This window comes from Pleurodeles waltl, chromosome 8 (genome assembly GCF_031143425.1).
Source record: "Pleurodeles waltl isolate 20211129_DDA chromosome 8, aPleWal1.hap1.20221129, whole genome shotgun sequence".
NCBI lineage: Eukaryota > Metazoa > Chordata > Amphibia > Caudata > Salamandridae > Pleurodeles > Pleurodeles waltl.
This window is the reverse complement of record NC_090447.1, coordinates 560532984-560552154: the sequence shown is the minus strand read 5'-3', so window position 1 is coordinate 560552154 and position 19171 is coordinate 560532984. Positions and strand designations below refer to the sequence as shown.

General features: G+C 43.6%; 1 protein-coding gene across 1 annotated transcript in view; it reads left to right on the top strand.

Moving 5' to 3' along the window:
* Positions 1-3965: 3965 nt before the first annotated feature.
* PRKX (protein kinase cAMP-dependent X-linked catalytic subunit) overlaps positions 3966-19171 on the top strand; it is a 381150-nt gene continuing 365944 nt past the window's right edge. Inside the window, exon 1 of the mRNA XM_069204618.1 lies at positions 3966-4630. Coding sequence (XP_069060719.1) covers positions 4462-4630 — 169 coding nt within the window. The 5' untranslated portion in view covers positions 3966-4461. The remainder of the gene's footprint in view (positions 4631-19171) is intronic.

Genomic DNA, 19171 nt, shown 5'->3' with positions numbered 1-19171 from the left:
GTCCTTCAACTGATTGCTCTCCCAGAGCCATTAACTGGGGAGTTCCTATGGACCCTCCTCTTATTGCATCTTGGGTCATTACTGCCTGATCACACATACCTGTACTGTATCAGTAGCTCCCTTTTCCTGCGTCTGGTTCCCAGGACCCGCACTAGTGCTCGGGGCATTGTTGTCTACTGCATAAGGTGGCGGGCGATCATGCAACAACTGATTAAGAAACTCTTCGTCATCTGAGTCGTCTTCCTCTATCCAAGACCTCTTAGTCTCTTTTGGTTTGCTAGAGTCTTTATCTGTCTTACAAGTGGCTTTCTTTCCCTGTGTCTTGTCTCCCTGTGTTATTGCTGGGAACAATTTAAGTCTGTCAACTATCCCCCTTCTCCACATTTTGCTCTCATTGTCCCATCTAGCCTCAGCTAAGGTCTTTTCTGCCCTTCTCATTCTCCTCTAAAATTTCTGCTGTCTTTGTTTAATAGCCATTAAATCCCAGACTGCTAATGCCTCGTACTGAGCTGGCCTCGGAGGTGGCTTTTGTACACTTAACATCCACCTTAAATTGTCTAAAATTCTTGTATTGAATGTTCTGTGCTCCGGAATCGCCAAACATCCCTCCTTTTCCGTCAATTTGCGTCACTGTTTCATCCATAAGCAAGGCGCTACTCCCTTCTCCTCCATTACTATATAAGCTGGAGTACCCTCAGGAGGTGTAGGCTCCCCTTCACTCGCCATAATGTATGCGTCTCCTTTCAGATCGCTCCTAAAAGCTTTGATAAAATTCATCTTTACGTCTTTTCTTTGTTTGTATTTAATCAGGAAGTGACTTTAATTCCCAGGACACTGTTCACCCACTTTTCTCAACCTATTGTCTCTCACGGACGGCTGCCAATCCGTGCGTAACCTCTCTCGGCAACCGACCTATCCCAGCGCGACACCACTGACGTCACACACACACACACTGCAGCTGACAAAGTCTTGCGGCTTGTCCGCCCCGCACTGGATTCACACCAAACGAATGCAATATATTGCGAGCACCTCAACAGCAACAACTCAAATTTGTCGGTTTACTACAGGAAGGGTACACAATCGCTTCAGAACCTTACAGAGATTTCACTTGAAGCCTCGGCCGCTAGTCTCTCCTTCTCAGTTCCCGCATGCGCAAGCAGAATTCGACCTGCAAATCCTACTCTCGACTTGTCAATGGTTCGTTCTAGTGAACTCTAGAACTTGCCAAATCTCCATCGAAGGTTTCACTTACACACTTGACTCAAACTCGACTTGTCAACCACGCCCGATTGACCTATTAAACTGCACAAATTACAACATAAACCCAAGTGTCTCCTACACTTGTCAATATACTCCGGAGTCTTAGACTGCGATGGGTCCGTACATTAACAACCAACCACGTGGATAATTTTTTAGCACAAAGCGCCACACTCATGTGAAGTACGCCAACTTCCCTACTCTCATACCGTGGAGTACGCCCACTCCTACTAAAACAACATTTACCTGAGCTAAACACACATAATCTTCACAAATCACCTGCAAAATGCATAAGCTGAGCAAACGTAAATTCTACACCACACATGCTAAAACACCGAGAACATTCCCAACTCACTTAGGCAGGCTCCGAGATCCCAGGAAAGTCATGTTGAATTTAGAAGCACATCATAACTCCAATTTGCATTATCTCAGAAAAACAATCTAAACAATAATTCTCCGCCCTAGGGCCCAAAAGGGCCAAACCGTCACTCTGCTACCAGAACTGCTAACGCATCCCTTTATGATAGTTTATTACACATTAGGAATCGTTTTAGGCCAATGAATCTTTTGACCCAGTTGAGAGACACCTTAGGACGAGATAGCTAATCAATATGTCAATCAATACGTCAATAATGTCATCAATATTTATTACCACAATGCATTTCACTTTAGTCAAAGACATTAATTGATTCAAGACACCAGCATGACCTTGCAGTCATGAATAACCACACCAGTTTAGTAGAATGTTATGAGTTTTATTCCCTATTAGTTACAATTCTAAAAGTAGATGTGTTAATCTCAAAACCAAGAAACAATACAGCATAGTCACGATATGGCAACTCTGATAAGATTTCATTAAGGCAAGAATCGCGAACATCAGAACATAACACGACGTGTACATAGATCAACTTTAGCAGAGTGTCATCAGCGCGTCAGTTGAACAAAGCATAGATTCAGTTGTTTGTCTATTTGCATCAGTTTAGTGAACATCTGTCCTAACCACTGATTAGCATTAGCATGTTGGACTTCATGCAAAACAATTTAGAACACCAATTTGGAAAACATCTAGCTATGGTCTCTATCAAAAGTAAGCAGTTGGTACCTAGAAAGGAAAAGCAACAGACAAATCACAATTTAATTGTCATAGTTACCCTCCAAGGTTTAAGTCAGCACTCAGGTTCAGTCTTCATCTTCAGGACATCAGTCGATTCGCCATCAGTCAAAACTCAGCTCTGGGGCAAAAGGGGCACTTTCCTCATAAGGAGGCAAAGTGTAAATGGACAACCTAAAGAAGAAGATGGTTTAAATAAACCAATAAGTCACCAAACAGAGTGACACAGTTTCTGGATAAAATCAATAGCATTCCCTAACCCACCTAAATGGCTCCCCGTGTCATGGGTTTTTATCCCTTTTTCGTTGTACATTCCCCTAAAACTTAATTGGTTGAATGTTATACCCCACTATCTCTACCCTATTAGAAAACAGATTATGTCATTATTCTTTCACCCCATATTAATTTACAGACATTTTATTGGTCCATATGATTGCCGTCTTCAGAGGTAGCACGTCCGGTATGATTTCATCCTTCTGTAATTCTTTGCACATCTTTTGGTCAGTAGCTCCATTGTCTTCACCGGTTTAAACGATCTTGAACATTATATTAATCTACCCTGTTGCATTTTAGCTAAACATTTATACAAGCAAGATGAATTTCATGAGAACGGATCCACTATGGTTACATTCGGCTTCTATTAGAAGAAAACAAGAGGTCATGTCCTTTTGCGAGTCAGCACACTGCACGTTTAGAAAAACACATTTAATACGAGAGCCAGGCAGCTAAGCTTCGGCTCATGCTAACTTAATGCCTACAAGATTCATTTAGCATAACTGTAATAACATAATCATTAATAATTAGTACAAAACCATATTTTAATACAAATATTCATAAGCATTAGTCAATTTCATTAGTCCCCATATACATTGGCAGCCACTCCCCGTGGTCACATTTCAAGTGCACGTTTAAGCAAAACACATTAATATAATTTCTATGCGGCATTATCACACACTAATTCATAAACATCTCATGTTAATATATTTATATAAACTACGCTCTCTCAAAGGAATGCACACAGTTTGTTTCTGATAAAGGTTTAATGTGATGCATGGCTAAATAAGGTCCCAGAACCGATACCTATTGGCTATGTCAATGCTTGTTGTTAATCTGGGGCCGTACATAACACAATACAAGCGCTTATATTTCTACTGATTTAACACGCATAACTGTCCATGCCCCAGGGACTGAAGGCGAGTGCTCCTGAACAGATATGAAGCTGCTGAGGGGCGGGGTATTTCCAGGATATTGAGAGCAGCCGTCTGGTCACACCCTCAGTCACAGACACAAAGCGCCACCCGCTCTACAGGTGAACTGTGGGTGGAACCTTTCGCCCTTCCGATTGGCTGTTCATATGCACCATCTATTGAAACAGCCAACCCGAAGGAGCTGGAATTTGGGGGGAGGAAAGCAGAGTCAGACTGGACATGATAGGCAGGATCCGAAAACCGCCTAAAGGGACACACCTCTAGTAGTGCGCCGATTGGAAGACGCAGCTGTCAGTTACTGGCAAGCACCGAGAGAAGCTAACGAGTGACGTTATGCTCATCCAATCCGTTCCAGGGGTTTGAGGCGTGTCCAATTTTAGCTCATGGTTATGCTTGAAAATTGCAATTGTACACTCTACAACACTTTCTAACCAGTTGTCAGTTTTTTCGCGTCTGCAAAGCAGAATTTTCAGCCTACGTGTTTCTTGCACTGGGTGACTGAAACATACGCAATACAGCTGACCACATCTCATGCTGCATGCTCTAAACACTTTAAGCAGAGCTTTCCCTGACTTCCGCGTCACCTCTTCGAACGTGCCGCAGCCAATAGACGCCAGGTGCCGAACCCGAGGACGTTTGGTATTGGGTAGTAGTTGTTCAGTGGGTGGGGCGGTGTGTTCCGCGCCGGACTCTGCTGTCGGCCGTGGGTGCTCTTTCTCCGTTTAGGGCTTCGGTACCCCGGCGAGGTGTACATGCCTTCCCTGTGACCCGAGGCGATGTGGCGCGGAAAGCCTGGACCCCTAGTGCGGTATTCCGGCCTGCGGGGCGGCGTCCGTCGGGGTACTCCGTGGCCCGGACAGCGGTTGTGAGTGGGGATCCGCTCCGATGGAGGCTGGGGCGGCTAGAGCGCCGGGCGGCCCGGCGAGCAGCACTGGAAAAGAACAGGGAGAGGAGGCAGGCTGGTGCCTACCTACCTCCCTGCAGGAGCCGCCGCCGCCTGCTGAGGAGCCGCAGCAGTACCGGCTGGAAGACTTGGACACGCTGGCCACAGTGGGTAAGTCCGGGACATAGTCCCACCAGCTGCAGATTTGCCACATCCTTTAACAGCGCACTAATTGTCCAAAGTGCACAATTGGAATGCCCCCCCCCCCCCCCCCCCCACTGTGTACTGACGGCCTCCTCTCACAGCATCACTGAGGAGAGGGCGCTGCCTGCAGCTCTGTTCTGTCATGCCTCCGCCGGCGAAGTCATCATCCGTCATACTTCATTTTTTGTCTGGAACGAATTCGAGTTTTGTTCCACTAGTTATGCCCACATTACGTATGCCATTTCCTTGTGTAGTGGGAGTGTTGAAAACTGGTCTTGGCTACTGGGCTGCACCTGCTGTGGCACGCGTTTAGTGCGACAGATGCAACGGGGAAGCATAGTCTTTCCAACGCTAAGAGACCAACGTTCCCCACCTCCGTGTTAGGCGGGACCACTCAGCTCAAAAGAACAAGTAGCAGGTGCTGCCGAGGCAGCCGAATGAAATGCCCATCGGGCCCGCGGTGCGCGTTTGGGTGTTAATGAGACTGGCTGTCACCCACAGGAGAGAGATCCTAGTGGACTGAGAGTGATATTTGCTGGATGGCGACAGGAGTTTGCAAGGTGTGGCTTGCAGTGTAGGCAGGTGGAAGGCTGGCTGTATTCTATGTTTGTTAGCTTGCACGTCCCAACTCTAGGCTCTCTACTCACGCCACTGAAAGTGATGACAGGGCACATTAAGGACTCCGCAGTACTGTGCACCCACCGCTTCCTTGGTCAAGGGGTTCTCGACGACCGGAGCAGCCTATAAGTTTAACCCCGACTACTAAGTGATCTGCAAGAAAGGTGATCTGGAACTTGTGTGAACACAGGGGGGCTGCGAGGGTTTATGGTCCTCTAGTCGAGAGCAGCGTGCAGCAGATGTGGGGTATAGTCGGTGTTCGTGTGCTGGCGCTTGCAGTGAGTAGGATCTGTACTTATTAGACTTTGGCCCACAGCACGAGGGAAAGTTTAAAAAGGGAGGATGAGAAATGGTGACAAATGGTTTGAAAATAGGTAAGAAAAAACTTGCGAAAAAGAGATAAAGAGACCGAACTAAAGGGTGGTGATGGAAAAGGCATGACGTGGATTCAGAAAGGAAATGCCTCGTGTTCGGCAGGGTTGGTTTTGGCCACCTAGCTAAAACTGGGGCTTTGAACTTTTTAATGCGAACTATTTGATGTAACTGTACATTAGTGACCCAATCATCAGGCGCGAGAAGGGAAGAGGGGCTTTGAGTTTTTGGTAACTTTCATGGTGGGAGCCCCAAAAAGTGACTAGAGATGTGCAGGCTATAGACGAGCCAAGCCATCAACTGTGACAAGAAAGAGTGGTGCAGTTTGGTGAATTCCCGAGACACTCGCCTTTCTTTACATGTAACAGGACCCTAAGGCTAGTCAAGATCTAAGAAGCCATATAGAGGAGGCTGCGTAAACGCTGTATGGGGAGTGGGCTGGTTTCTCCCTCTGGCTATTTTCTATGTAATCTTTGGACGCCAAGTCCTCGAGTGAAGGCTGGTGCTACTTTATTCCTTGCCTTTTAGTCGCCGGTCCGAGGAGCCTGGAATGCTGTTGAGTGAGCTAAACACATCCCTCACATTACGCACCCTTCAATGTAACTAGGGCCAACGCCATCATGCAACAGCCACGAAGTACACAGTTGATTACTATCTGAAAACGCCCACCCACTTCTTGCATTGAGTCACTGTGAGGTTGGTGCATGAACTATTCAAGAATCAAATTTGTCATAATTGAACGCGTTACGAAAAAGTGTTTTTGCTCGATATTACGTATAAGGTTTCAATCGCAAGTTGCGTCATAGAAATGTGCGATTTCTGTACTAATTAAACATTATTGCAACGATTGTTAAGTGCATTTTTTTCTTTTAATTGCTTGATAAAAATGAGCAGTTTTCCAATATGTTGTCCTAGAAGTTGGCACGGGTGCTACCGAATTCCAGGTTTGCCGAATATCCAGGCAGGCTCATCTTGTTTGCACCACACCCCTTTCTCTTCCACCTTCCTGCACTTTTTGTCTCTTATCTCACTCTTGGCAGATTCTTCGTCATCCATACATTTCTCCCTTTGCCTCGGTTTTCTCCCCTTTCTCTTCATTTCTCCAGTTCACACCTTTTGCTTTCCGGGTCAGAGTTTAATGATGACAAATACGATATGGTCCCCAGGGCGTCAAGTGAGATGAAAAAATATGGGCCCCTGAAAGGGGTGTGCCCTATATAAGTGGAGGGGGTCTTAAACATGTAAATTAAAATTCTAATTAAGTGCGACTTAAACCATAAATTAGCATAGAATCAGAACTGAAACTTGCATACGCGACCATTGCGCTCTGCAGAGAGGCCAGGTATTGGATGATAGTGTATTCTGAACACCTTTTTGACCCCCTGACAGGCAGTGAGAGAAACTTGCACTGAGTTCAGCCACAATTCAATCGTACACCAATATAAACATCTGGATGCGACTCAATTCAAAGTGTGTACTTTTCAAGAGTAATAGTTGTTACCTGTAAATAAATAAAATATAGTAACACAACTTCTTGGAAGAAGCAAACACTGTTAGGGAATGCAAGATTAGTTATAGAATGTGAACTCTAAACAGGAACGACATGGATTACATTACCGTTTTCTGCACATTTTCCCAGTAAAGTTAAGGACATGAATATAGGGCCCAAAAGAGACCTGTTTTAGTGTTTGTTTTTAATTACTACCGGGGGTGGGACCTGGCCCACTTTAATGTCCTGATGGTCTAAAAAATGAGTGTGTCTTTGCTGGTAGAATTTAAACATCTGTCCCAGTTCTGTCTTAAATTTTACTCTGGTGCATAGCTGTTATCTGTTTTCATTAAAGAAATACTCAATTGAACAGGATAAATTTGGCACTGATTGAACGTTGGTATTTTGTGGTTTTGAAATATTCCCCCCCCTCCCCCCCACACCATTAAGACTGTGCTTTTTTGGTTCGTCCCCCCACGAGTATATTTGGACTCCTTATTAAGGATATTAGTTGTGAATTCCTTTGCTATGGCAAGAAACTGTTTCCAATATTCATTTGATGGGCCCTACTGTAACCGTTCCAGGAGTGGAGTGAGGGCATATCTAGTAGAAGTTATAGAGTTGTTTTACAGTTGGCAACTGTTCTTTTGCCACTGTTTATGTATTACCCTACAGGGATGGCCCAGTGTGCTTGAATCAGTAGCATACTGCCTCCGAGCTCACTTGGCTTAATCATGATGGATGGTATGCTTGAAATAATGTCAGCCACTAGTAATTGCTTTGGGCTGCATTCCACTGGATTATTTTTAGCTTCTTTGTACCAGTTTAGGCAGGGCCCAACACTGCAAATATTTAACTTTTCCAGACATGAGAAGGGCCAAACTGAAATGACCGTCCTGGCCCCTTGTGAACCAGAACACAAGCAAATTCAGACCATTTGTTTCTTGTTCGATATATCAACGCAGTGCCATGTTAAGAGGGGGATGTGGGGAGGAATCAAGCTTATGATTTACAGTTGAAAAACTGATTTGTGGGAGGCATCCAACAGATCACGTTTTGGGGTTCCATGTCTTACAACTCACTAACGGAAATGTCTGCTTCCTTGCTAATAATGTAGGAACGTAGAGATGCGCACTTAAAGCCGTGTTTACTAGGAATTGGCGTAGTGGAGCGTTGCAAGCCTTTCTGCCTCACTGTCCTATGCTAATTCAAAAGGACAGAAATGCGCAGTATTTACAAGATTAAGTGCATTTCTGCCCCCCCCCCGCGCTGGAGCACAAATTGCTTCCTCACACCAACACAGGCACCCTTGCACCATGGTGCAAGTGCAAGGGTGTCTGCGTTGTTGGCAGGATTGTTTGCCCAAAAACAATTCTGTGAGGCATCTTCCTCCTTCTATGTGTGCTGCAGAATGCAGCACAAATTGAAAGAGGAAACAGCAATGAGAAATCAAAATTGTTCTCCTTGTTGCGCCTTCCCTGGGGAGGCATACAGTTATGAAGCATTCCAAGGTTTACAGCTTCTTGTAAATCTGGGAATGCTTCAAAACCCACAGTAGGCTGCGTGGGAACATGGTACACCTCCCTGACACAGTATACAGCACCATATCTACTTTGGCTGTGTATGGGGCTTGTAAATATGCCCCCTATCTTTTACTTTAAACTAAGATTATGTTAAAGAACACAAATCGGATATTGATTCCACCCCTATGTCCCCCAAACCAGCATCTCAAAAGGCAAGTAGCCTTTGACACATCTCCAGAAAGTAGTGGACTGTGACTTCAGTTTCTTATTTTGATTGTCCTAGGTTGGTTGTCAAACTGTTGAAAAAGGCTGCACATGTCTTTTCCAGTATTTTTATTTAAAGTATATTTTCTAACTCTGACTTAACACAAGTTTCTCTCTTTTTGAATGAATGTATTAAAAAATAGCGGGTGCATTGGGGTGTTTTTGGTCTTGATTTGCATTCCGGATTGTAGTTTTGCTTTGGCGTCTGGCAGAAAATAGTCTGTTTCCACCATCATACTGTCAGCCGTGCTGGTAATTCCTCCTCCTCTAGTCAACGACCCACCCCTCATCTTCAGCAACTTAATTTTCCGACCAGCGGTGATACACAGCACTGGACCTGCATTGCAGGCACTTGCCTCTTGGGCAAGCAGTAGCACAGCCGACGCTTAGTTGAGGCACAGTGTTTTTTCTCAATATTTTTCCAATTTCGTTTTCGGGTCAATCCCTATTTCTTTAGTCCTTCTCTTGTTTTCTTTGCCCGTCTTCCCAGAACTGTGTCTGCTCTCCTGCTTGTCTTTGCCTGGTATTTCCGTTGTCTTTACTTCTCTCCCTTATTTCGATTTCTGCTGTCCTCACATCCACTTAATCCTCACGCATGTATCGCCCCCTGTCACTTTTCCCGCTCTTTTTATTCATATTCACTTGAATATTTTTATTTAGTTCATCTCCCCTTTCATTGGCTCTTTGCCTCCATTATGTTCTTTGCACATTCTCTTCCCTGTACATCACCCTCCTTCATTGCCTATCTTTAACACGCTGCTCTTCTCCCCCTAGTCTTCTAACCAATTGGTCTCCTTCATTGCTTTTCAAACCTCCGTCCACCCTATTTTGTCTATGCATCTATTGCTCTCTCCCACCCCATTTTCTAACCTCCCCTTTGATGCTATCCAAAGTTCTGCCATAGTCTCACTGCCCTGGTGACCTGTCATTTTCTTCCTCTCATCTGCTCATGCCGTTGCTGGCTGCCTGAACACTTTCCATGTTCTCGCTCCCATGCTTCCACGGTCTATCTGCACAGCTTTCGCCCCCCTTCTGTTTCTGCCCTCCTCTCACCCATTTTTGTTTGTACGCATTTGTACATGCCTTTGTGTCGGCTCTTTAAAGCTTGACCAATTGGCTTTTCTAGTACTTGTAAAAACATGCAATTTGCGTTTTGTTTTGAAGAGCTTTAGGCCAAGAGTTATTTGAAGAGATTCACACTTTTTCACTTGTTTCCCGTCAACTATCTCTGTCTTGGAGAGAATAAAGCCTTACTCTTGAATTTGTTTACCCCCGCCCTTATTGCAGTCGCAAAAATAAACAGTTCAGAAGTGCTTTTCTCTTAATTACTGATAGTTAATGGAAACTTCACAAACCATTTTTACACTAAAGTATAGGCTTATTTCTGAGGCATCAGACTGAAAAGAAAGTGTGCTGCCAGTCCGTGGAAAGGAATCGTGTAACTAAAGCTGGAAAGGTTGAACAACAATTGCAGCAACGATTTGGGCCATTTTTAATATTCTGCAACTTCTTTTGCTGAATAACGAGTTGGGGGGGGGGGGGGGGCTTGGGAGAAACACTTGACACTATGCGTGAGCCAGGGATGTAATCTGAAAGATGTCCACCTCCTCTTTTTTGACTATTGGCATTCTTCTGTTCAGTGTAAAGTCGCATTGCTGGTTGTAACTCTGATTTGCATGTCCTTTCTTTGACTTTTGTTTGTTTGAACTTATACCCACAAGGGTGTGGAATTTAATAAAATATCTGCTTGTCCAGTGGACAGGTCGCTTCATAAATCGTCTTGTGCTGTAAAAAAGAGTATACTTGTCCCCTTGGTACTGTGTAGTGCGGTGACAAAGTATGGCAGCAGTTTTATTATGTAAGAGCTCTGATAATAGCCTCTCTGATTATGCCAGGGTCAATACTACAGTAGGGCTTGAATACTAGCAATTTCTATATTTTGCCACCTTGCCCCAGATCCACAGACGAGGAAGCAGTAAGCAATAGTTCCAGGGTTGGAGTGCCTTTGAGTCTGTGCAAACCTAGTAACTTGCGTGTTTCAAGGATTTTCACCAGCTCTTCTCCAATCTCTTTCCATACTGGAAGTTTACTCCTGGCAAGGGCAGGGGTGGAAGTTCTTGCAGGGTTGGGAAAGTGAACTTGTAAACACTCATTAGATTTTCGCATGAGCAAATCTACACATGTATATTTCCTCGTGTTAAAATACAATTCACAAATATTTTTTAGGAGTACGATTTCCTGGTCTACTTATGTAAATTTGTGTGAATTCATGAAAGCCATAATTCTGCACTAATGCAAAGCCAAGTACCATGGGTGCACTTTTGTGACTTTCTTTAAGAATTCCACCCCTAATTAGGTCTTGTGGTAACCAAGACCTTCTGTTTTTATTAAAATTCTACCTCTCTCTATCCATCGGCTAGCTTTACTGTGAGTGCGAGCATTCTGCTCTTCCACAAAGAGCATATTGCCACACAGTCGTTTTATTCAGTGCCAGGAACTACAGTTGCAATGTGTGCTTTTTGAGACTTTTTTATTTTTATTTTTTTTTGTTGCTTTTTTGCCCTTTTTTGGAAGTGGCCTGTCTGCAGGGTCACCCCCAAACTTTTTGCCTTTCTCTTCTTCTTTTTCTAACCTCATTTTTGCTGGCTTTAGTACTTTGGACACTTGACCACTGCTAACCAGTGCTAAAGTGCCTGCGCTTTCTCCCTAAAAACATGGTAACATTGTCTCATACCCAATGGGCATATTTAATTTACTTGTATGCCCCTAGTCAAGTGCACTACATGTGCCCAGGGCCTGTAAATTGAATGCTACTAGTGGGCTACTGTATGCTACTGCAACACTGGTTGTGCCAACCACTTAAGTAGCCCCTTAACCATGTATCAGGCCTGCTATTGCAAGGCCCGAGTGTGCAGTTTCACTGCCACTTCGACTTGGCATTTAAAAGTACTCGCCAAGCCTTAAACTCCCCTTTTTCTACATATGTCACCCCTGTGGTAGGCCCTAGGTAACTCATAGGACAGGTTGCTATGTAGGTAAAAGGCAGGACATGTACCTATGTAGGTTCATTTCCTGGTAGTGTAAAACTCCTACATTTGTTTTCCACTACTGTGAGGCCTGCTCCTTTCATAGGCTAGCATTAGGGCTACCCTCATATACTGTTTGAGTGGTAGATTCCCATCAGAAAGGGGTAACCAGGTCATATTTAGTATGGCCAGAATGGTAATACAAAATCCTGCTTATTGGTGAAGTTGGATTTAATATTACTATTTTAGAATGCCACTTTTAGAAAGTGAGTATTTCTCTGCACTTAAAATCCATCTGTGCCTTACAGCCTGTCTCCAATCCATGTCCGGCTGGGCTGGTTGACAGTTCCCTTGTACATTTCACCCAGACAGCCACAAACACAGGATACTCAGTCACACCTGCACTCATCTGCATACTGAATGGGTCTTCCTGGGCTGGGAGGGTGGATGGCCGGACACTTACATTTCAAAGGCTAGAGGCCTGCCCTCACACAATGGGCTGCCTAACATTTATTTAGAAAGCTCACCGTAATAATAAAAGCTTTGAATGAATGAACCATAAATACAGGTTCTAACAGCATTGGCATATGGACACAAGTATTACCTCAACTTTAGACAGTTCCCTTCCTTGTAAACTGGCAGCCAAAGGGTTTATCCTGCCGGGGGTTGGGCCTACTTGTCCCATGGACAAGATAAGCTTGAAAACGTACTGTCCCTTTGCCCACCTCCCCCAACACCTAAGTCCTAGTACACCGTTGTAAAAGACCCAAAATTGTTTTACCTCTTCTGAAATTCAAAATAGCTCCCACTCCTGGCATTCCTTCAGCTAAAACAGACTGGCTCCTGGCATTTACTTACCCCTTTATGCCACAATCCCTTATTTGGCGTTCTGCTACCATGAGCCTCTCTCCAGAGTAAGCTGCAGTGCCTGTTGTGCTGCCAAAGCCCTGCCTCCTGCTTCCCCCTCCTGCAAAAACCACAGATGATGGACGGAATGCGGAATAAATCAAACATTCAACCCCCCAGTCACAGATCTGGGTTTAAGCCATCAACTTTTTTGCTTGCCATGCCGTACCAGTTTGGACCCAGCCATATGCAAATCCTTCTTTGCAGCTCGGGCTGAACTGTTCCCATGGAGAACAGGATCATGACTGATTTGCATAAGGCTGGGTCCAAACTGGGGTGGTGTGGTCAGCAAAAGAATTGATGGAGTAAATGAGATCTGTTACTGGGGTGAATGTTTGATTTGTTCTGCATTCTGTCCTTCCTTTGTGTTTGTTCACTTCCCCCCTTCTGAGCACAACAGATAATATGCTGTTGTTCCCTTACTATGTCTGCCTTATATTGGGACAGATGTATAAAGGGACCCCACAAATACTGCAGCACAGTGCTGTGCGGATGAGGAAGGAGCTGAATCATCGTCCAGGAAGGGCATCATATATGTGCCCATACCTGACTGAACTGGGGTCTTCAGGCTTGTGGTGAGCCTGAGTTTTGGGGTCAAGTTGCAACTGTATGTCATTCTGTGGTCATGTGTGGTATTGCTGGGTGCGGTGGGCGGAGAAAGAGCGAGCTTCTCTTCTGCTTTCACACCTTAATGTATCCAATGGCACATCACTTACCCATTTGGAGCCCTCCTCCTGTGAGTGGCATGCCTGCAGCCTGAGGGAAAGGACCAAACCCTTTAGAAAGTGTAGAGATGGGCTGGCCTGTAGTAGGCTTTGATGTAAATTCTGGTGGACAGTTTCTCAGTCTGCCCTTGTCATTGAACAAATCTTCACTTGGTGCTTAAGATGAGTATTTGTGTGGTCCATGCTGGCAGTTCCTTGGTGTTGACAGTAAGCTGCAACTGAGGACCACCAGCCCTGTGCTTGAAGTGTTGGACACTGGGGAACACGCTCTTAGTGTGTTCTTTCCCATGTAGTCTTTGTCCCACAACTATTGCCACGTGCATTTGCATTTCTCAGTAGGTTTTCATTGGCATAATGACACATTTAGGTGAACATAAGAGGGATATTGGGTGAAACTATGTTTATCTGTTTTCAGACTTACTACTTAGTAGTTATAGGACTCTCATGTGAACATAGATAACCACTTAGGGGTAGGGGATTGAGGTGTCCTTGCCCAGGAGGGAGTAGAGCGAGATATTTACAAGTACTACACTAGTATAAGGGGCCCACTTGGATTTCAGAAATATGTTTGATTTGGTATGTGCACACCCCACAAGTATGAGTTTATGTACCAGGTTTTTACAACAGAGGCTGTAAACACATTTTGTTTTATTTAGTATTGCATTCAGTCGGTCTGCGTGTTTCAGTTGGGAGCTGTGTGATTAATATGCAGTGGACCCACAAACCAGAAGGATTCCCTTGAATGTGAATTGAAATATGTCAGGTTCCGGCAGTAAGTAGAAGACACAGCCAGGTTGAGTACCCATTCCTGTTCATGTAGCTCCAACAAGAACTGCACCTAGGAGTGCCAGCATACATAAATGTGCACTCGGGCCCACGATTCCAAGTTGCACTGTACTGCTCAGTGGTAGCTGTGCACCCGTAAAAAACATTGGCCAGGTGGTGACATCCATCTAGTGTCATGCAATTATTAATTAAATTCCATGGATTGGAGGACAGCTGCAGATCTGCTTTTACCGGACAGAATTCCACATGGTATTCTCTTTTTATTGGGAATTAACGCTCCCATTTACAACTTGCTTTGCAGACGTGGTAAATGTGGGTTGTGGTGGTTGGTGTAGAGAGAGAGATAAAAGGGTAGGAAGGAGGTTGGCAGGATTGGAGCATTGCATCCTCCCTTTTGTCTATAAGAGGGTTGAGGCAGGGGCCGGCCTGGGCTGCATTTTCAGCCATAGCCATCTGCGTTTTACCGGCTCGATTTGCTTTTGGCAGTTTAAATCAGGTTCCGTGTTCCAATACCCGGAAATTGCTGGTGGGGGGCACACTGGCCAATTTACGATTGGGTACATTTTACATTCGGGAATTAAGCTCCTTTTAATATACTATCGGGGGAGAAATTATCGTTTATACATTTGTACTTAGGTGTAGCCTTTGATCGGACCACTTTTCTTGTGAATGGTTGTAACACTTATTGTACAAATGGTGGTTTGCGGTTTTATATTTTATACTGCGCTCTTCTAAATCTTACATGAATGTTTGTGTAAACGGTGATTTTTACTTGCTCTGGGTTGTAGTTTGCTTTGAAACGACCAGCAAATCTAGGTCATGTGGGCGGTGTTTTGCTTTTATCTTTATCCCTTTTCATTTACTCTCAGTTTCTTAATCTGTGGCATGTGTCTATTGGGAATGCAGTGCATAAATGAGCAGCTTGACTTGTTGCTGCAGCTCGTGTTCTGGGTGTCAGAATTAGGGGAATATTGTTGTGCAGGGTCGCCAGACTGGCATGCATGCTTATTTAACTATGGAATTGTACACCGAGCTGCTATCTTACTATTTGGTCTCTGGGTAGAACATCTTTGTGTTGCTTTAAGTTGGGGCTCCCCTCTCTAATGATGGAGTTTATGTGAAACGTTCTCTTGTACTACCCATGGCTCTGTAAAATTCCAGCTGACAATTGCCTTGCTTGTGTTAGGCTATTTAAGTTGCAGCTGTTCATCTTCGTTTGTTTTTGTGCTTCTGGCACAATTAGATCGCTGTTTGTAATCTGTAGGGAATTTAATATCTGAGCCCCTCTCCTCAAATAGTTTTAGAATAAAACTGCTGATGTTGCATGTGCCATTCCAGCCACACTGTACAACGGAACAGGTGGCTTTTCCAGTTGTAGCTTTCTTGGCACAGTACGCCGATGGCATTTGCTTCTTACTGCGTGAAGAACTCAATGCTTTCAGGGTCGCTTGGGTAAATCGGTAATGATGGGCGGATGCCAAATTCACAAATTTAGATTTGTACTCTTCTCCTTGGACTTTCTGGTGGCTCTGATATATCCAATTGTGTTCCAAGGCATATTTTTAGTTTGCCTAATAGATTGTTGACATTTGTAATGTGTTCCATTTCTAACACTTTTCTTTGTTGCCCCCCTGCATTATGAGTTTTTGTTATTATTACCCAAGCTAATAGTACTTATCCTGTCGACCTCTGGATCATCCCTTCTGGGGTGTGAATTTATGTAGCTTATGGGCCAATGTCTTTGTTAATGGCCTAATATTACTTAATCTTGGAGAGTGTGGCTTACAATTTTTGCTAACTTAAATTTCGCCTTTTCCACCCAGATTCATCCAGTTTCAAGAGAAACGAAGTTCATGCTGCTGCCTTATTATTTGAAACATACATTTGACAAGCATTTTGTTTATTTTTAAGGATGAACTGTTGAGTTTACCTGGATTTCATGTTGTTCTAGTGATACTGTGTTCGAAAAAAAGAATACTGAAGAAAGATATGGGATTCACAAGCCTATCCGTTGTATCAGGAATTAAAAAACAAACAAACACAGAACTTAACATACCCTGAAGGACGATCACCTAACTAAACCAAATGCAGTCACTGCAGCTTAAAGCACGTTTTGTTAAAACAAAAGTAACAGCACTATCTATACCATTTAAGATATTACAATCGGGCAGAAGAAAGATTGAAGACATGTTCTTGTAGGTATGGTTATAATGATGAGGATTAATACATTTATTAATTTTCCTTTCTTAAATTTGAGACCGTTGGCGAAATGGTAAAAACATTTCCCGATTGAAGATGTTTTAAGATTATCGAAATGGATGTAATGAGGTGCAACTTTTTTTTTTTTTTTTTCAGTTTACCTAAAAGACTGTTGTATACAAAGCAACATTTTTTATTTTATGCTACATCCAGTGATTGTTATGCTTATACCTAAAAGTTAACAAAGCATTTTGACTTAAAGCTTCCCATGAATCACTTGAACATTTTGAACAAGACACGTTTGTTTGTAAAAGGTAGAATTTCCCTTGGTCATGTATAGTTCGCACCTGAAAATCTATGCTCTCGTACTGGATCTGGTGGCAGCTAATTGGATTTGATCAACCTTAATTTTGATTTTAATACCAGAACCTTGCCTTCTACACGAAGCCACCGTTATGGGTCAGCCCTGTTAGATCAGGCTCGTTAGCTAGTAGACTGTTTTAACATCACATTGTGCCAAAAGAATGGCTCAATGAGTTGATATCTTTCTACTGAAGTATGCAGTGGTTTGCAGGTCATGAGATTGAATCTGGCAAGGCTTACCAACTCAGCCTTTAATCGTTCAGAAATGAATACATTCAGTACCATTAAATTGGGTGACAACTCCCTGTGTTTACATTTAGAAAAGTCAGAAATTTGTATGAAGCATTATACAAGACAAGCATTGGCAAACGCTTGTAGTTCTGGTGTTGTATGCAAGCCTTTTGGCTTTGTCAATGCTTGCTTTGTTTTGTCATGATTTTGTAAATCTTTGTGGTGAAGCTCATGGGTCCTCGCCAATCAAAACAAATTGTCTAACCATTAAAAAAAATTACCTCAAAAGGGTGTATTGCCTGACAGTAAAGGGAGCTAATTTGAATGTGATCCTCGTGAAAGGGCTACATGGTGTCACTCAGTGAAGTTAGTGGCTGAAGGAGGGTGACACATTGCCCTATGCTATATAATGCCTTTGGCTGAAGAAAAATGTGTATGACACAACTGACCAATGGATGAAGAGGGCTGACTGAAAGCCCCAATAAGAGAGTATACACATCATTTTACTAAAATCAAAAGGTCTCGGTTAAGGTGGACCTAAAAAGGGTATTATAATGCGATCCTGATGAAGGGGGACAATTTGTCTAGAATTCATCCCTGTGAAAGTATACTGATAATATATCAAGAAGAGGGACACGCGAGAATGACCTAGACCTCTGCCCAACCGCCCTTGATAAGGGAGACCTGAAAGGTTATATTTCGGCCTGCGGTAAGCATGGACAAATCTGGCTTCATTTTCACCGTCTGCATATGTGGATACTAATAAAAGGCACTAAGCAGATGCTTAAGCATTGTTAAAGCTTCAAAGACGCTGCTGTGCAAACTTTCAGTCTGGTTGCCAGGCTGTGCCCTCTAGTATAGTTTGACTACAGCTGAATGCTAGTCGTGCACTCCTTCCTGCGCTGACCTGACCTCCTTTTCGCGCCCAGCTTTGCTCGCCTGCGTTTGCTCCTACCTTTCTGACTTGTAATAACTCGTGTGATAGCCTGCGCAACCTGCCCTGTCAGCTGCTTTGAGGAGAAAATAAAGGAAGTTTGCGCTGAAAATATATACACTACCCATGTGTTGCAACTGTGGTACAGGAATGTCTGACTCAGCAGTGAGAAGGCCTTCTGTGTTTTTGTTGAGGTATTTCATCCGCGCCCTTTAAAATAGATTCAGCTGCTATCGAGCTTTCAATTGTCTAGCCGAGCGGCCGAGTCAATGCCCCGGGGAGGCTAGAGTTGGGGTGTGAGGGGAGCTCCTGCTCTAAAATATGTACGCAGTCTTTGCTTGCCTGCTTATTTATGCAATGTTGCATCACCTACGACAGCTATGAGGATTCTGTAAAGTAATTAGTATGAAGTCTGGCACTGAATATACTATTTTGATTTAAAACGGTAGTCCCTGCTTATGTCAAAGGGAAATCTCTGATCTCCCCCATTTATGTTTCAGCTTTCTTGTGTCCTCACACTATATTGCTTACTATCTTAGAGGTAATGCAGTTTTTTCTTTGTGAAGGAAACTTTTGTGGTTTTAAAATGAACATGCATACATTGTTGTTAATTCCTGGCAGACTGACTTGTCTCTTAGGCCCTGGCTATAAAGTTGGAGCCTTTTAAGGCCATCTCATGGTCTTACAGCTTTACTTTTACTTAGTCATTGATATTGTTTCTCTGTTCCTTATTATTTTTCTTGACTGTTCTGAAAGGAGGTTGTTGGCTTTTTAGCTAAACTTTCATTGAAATCATATATTTACTGTTACTCTTCAGACTTCATCTCTGTGGTCTTCAAAGTGAGGTGTGTGTATCCCCTGTGAACAAGCACTCCATGGGATTTTGGCTATTAAAGCTGTGAATATGTAGAGTTGACAGAATTACCTCATTTTTCTAAGGCAAGACCGCTCTCCAAGCGCCCTTTGTTGTGGCTTGTGGAACCATGGTTGATGTGTGCATAAGCAAAACAACCATTGATAGGTTGTGCCTTAAGACAGTTTAAGGGGTTCCCTGTCTCTCAAAGTATGTTGA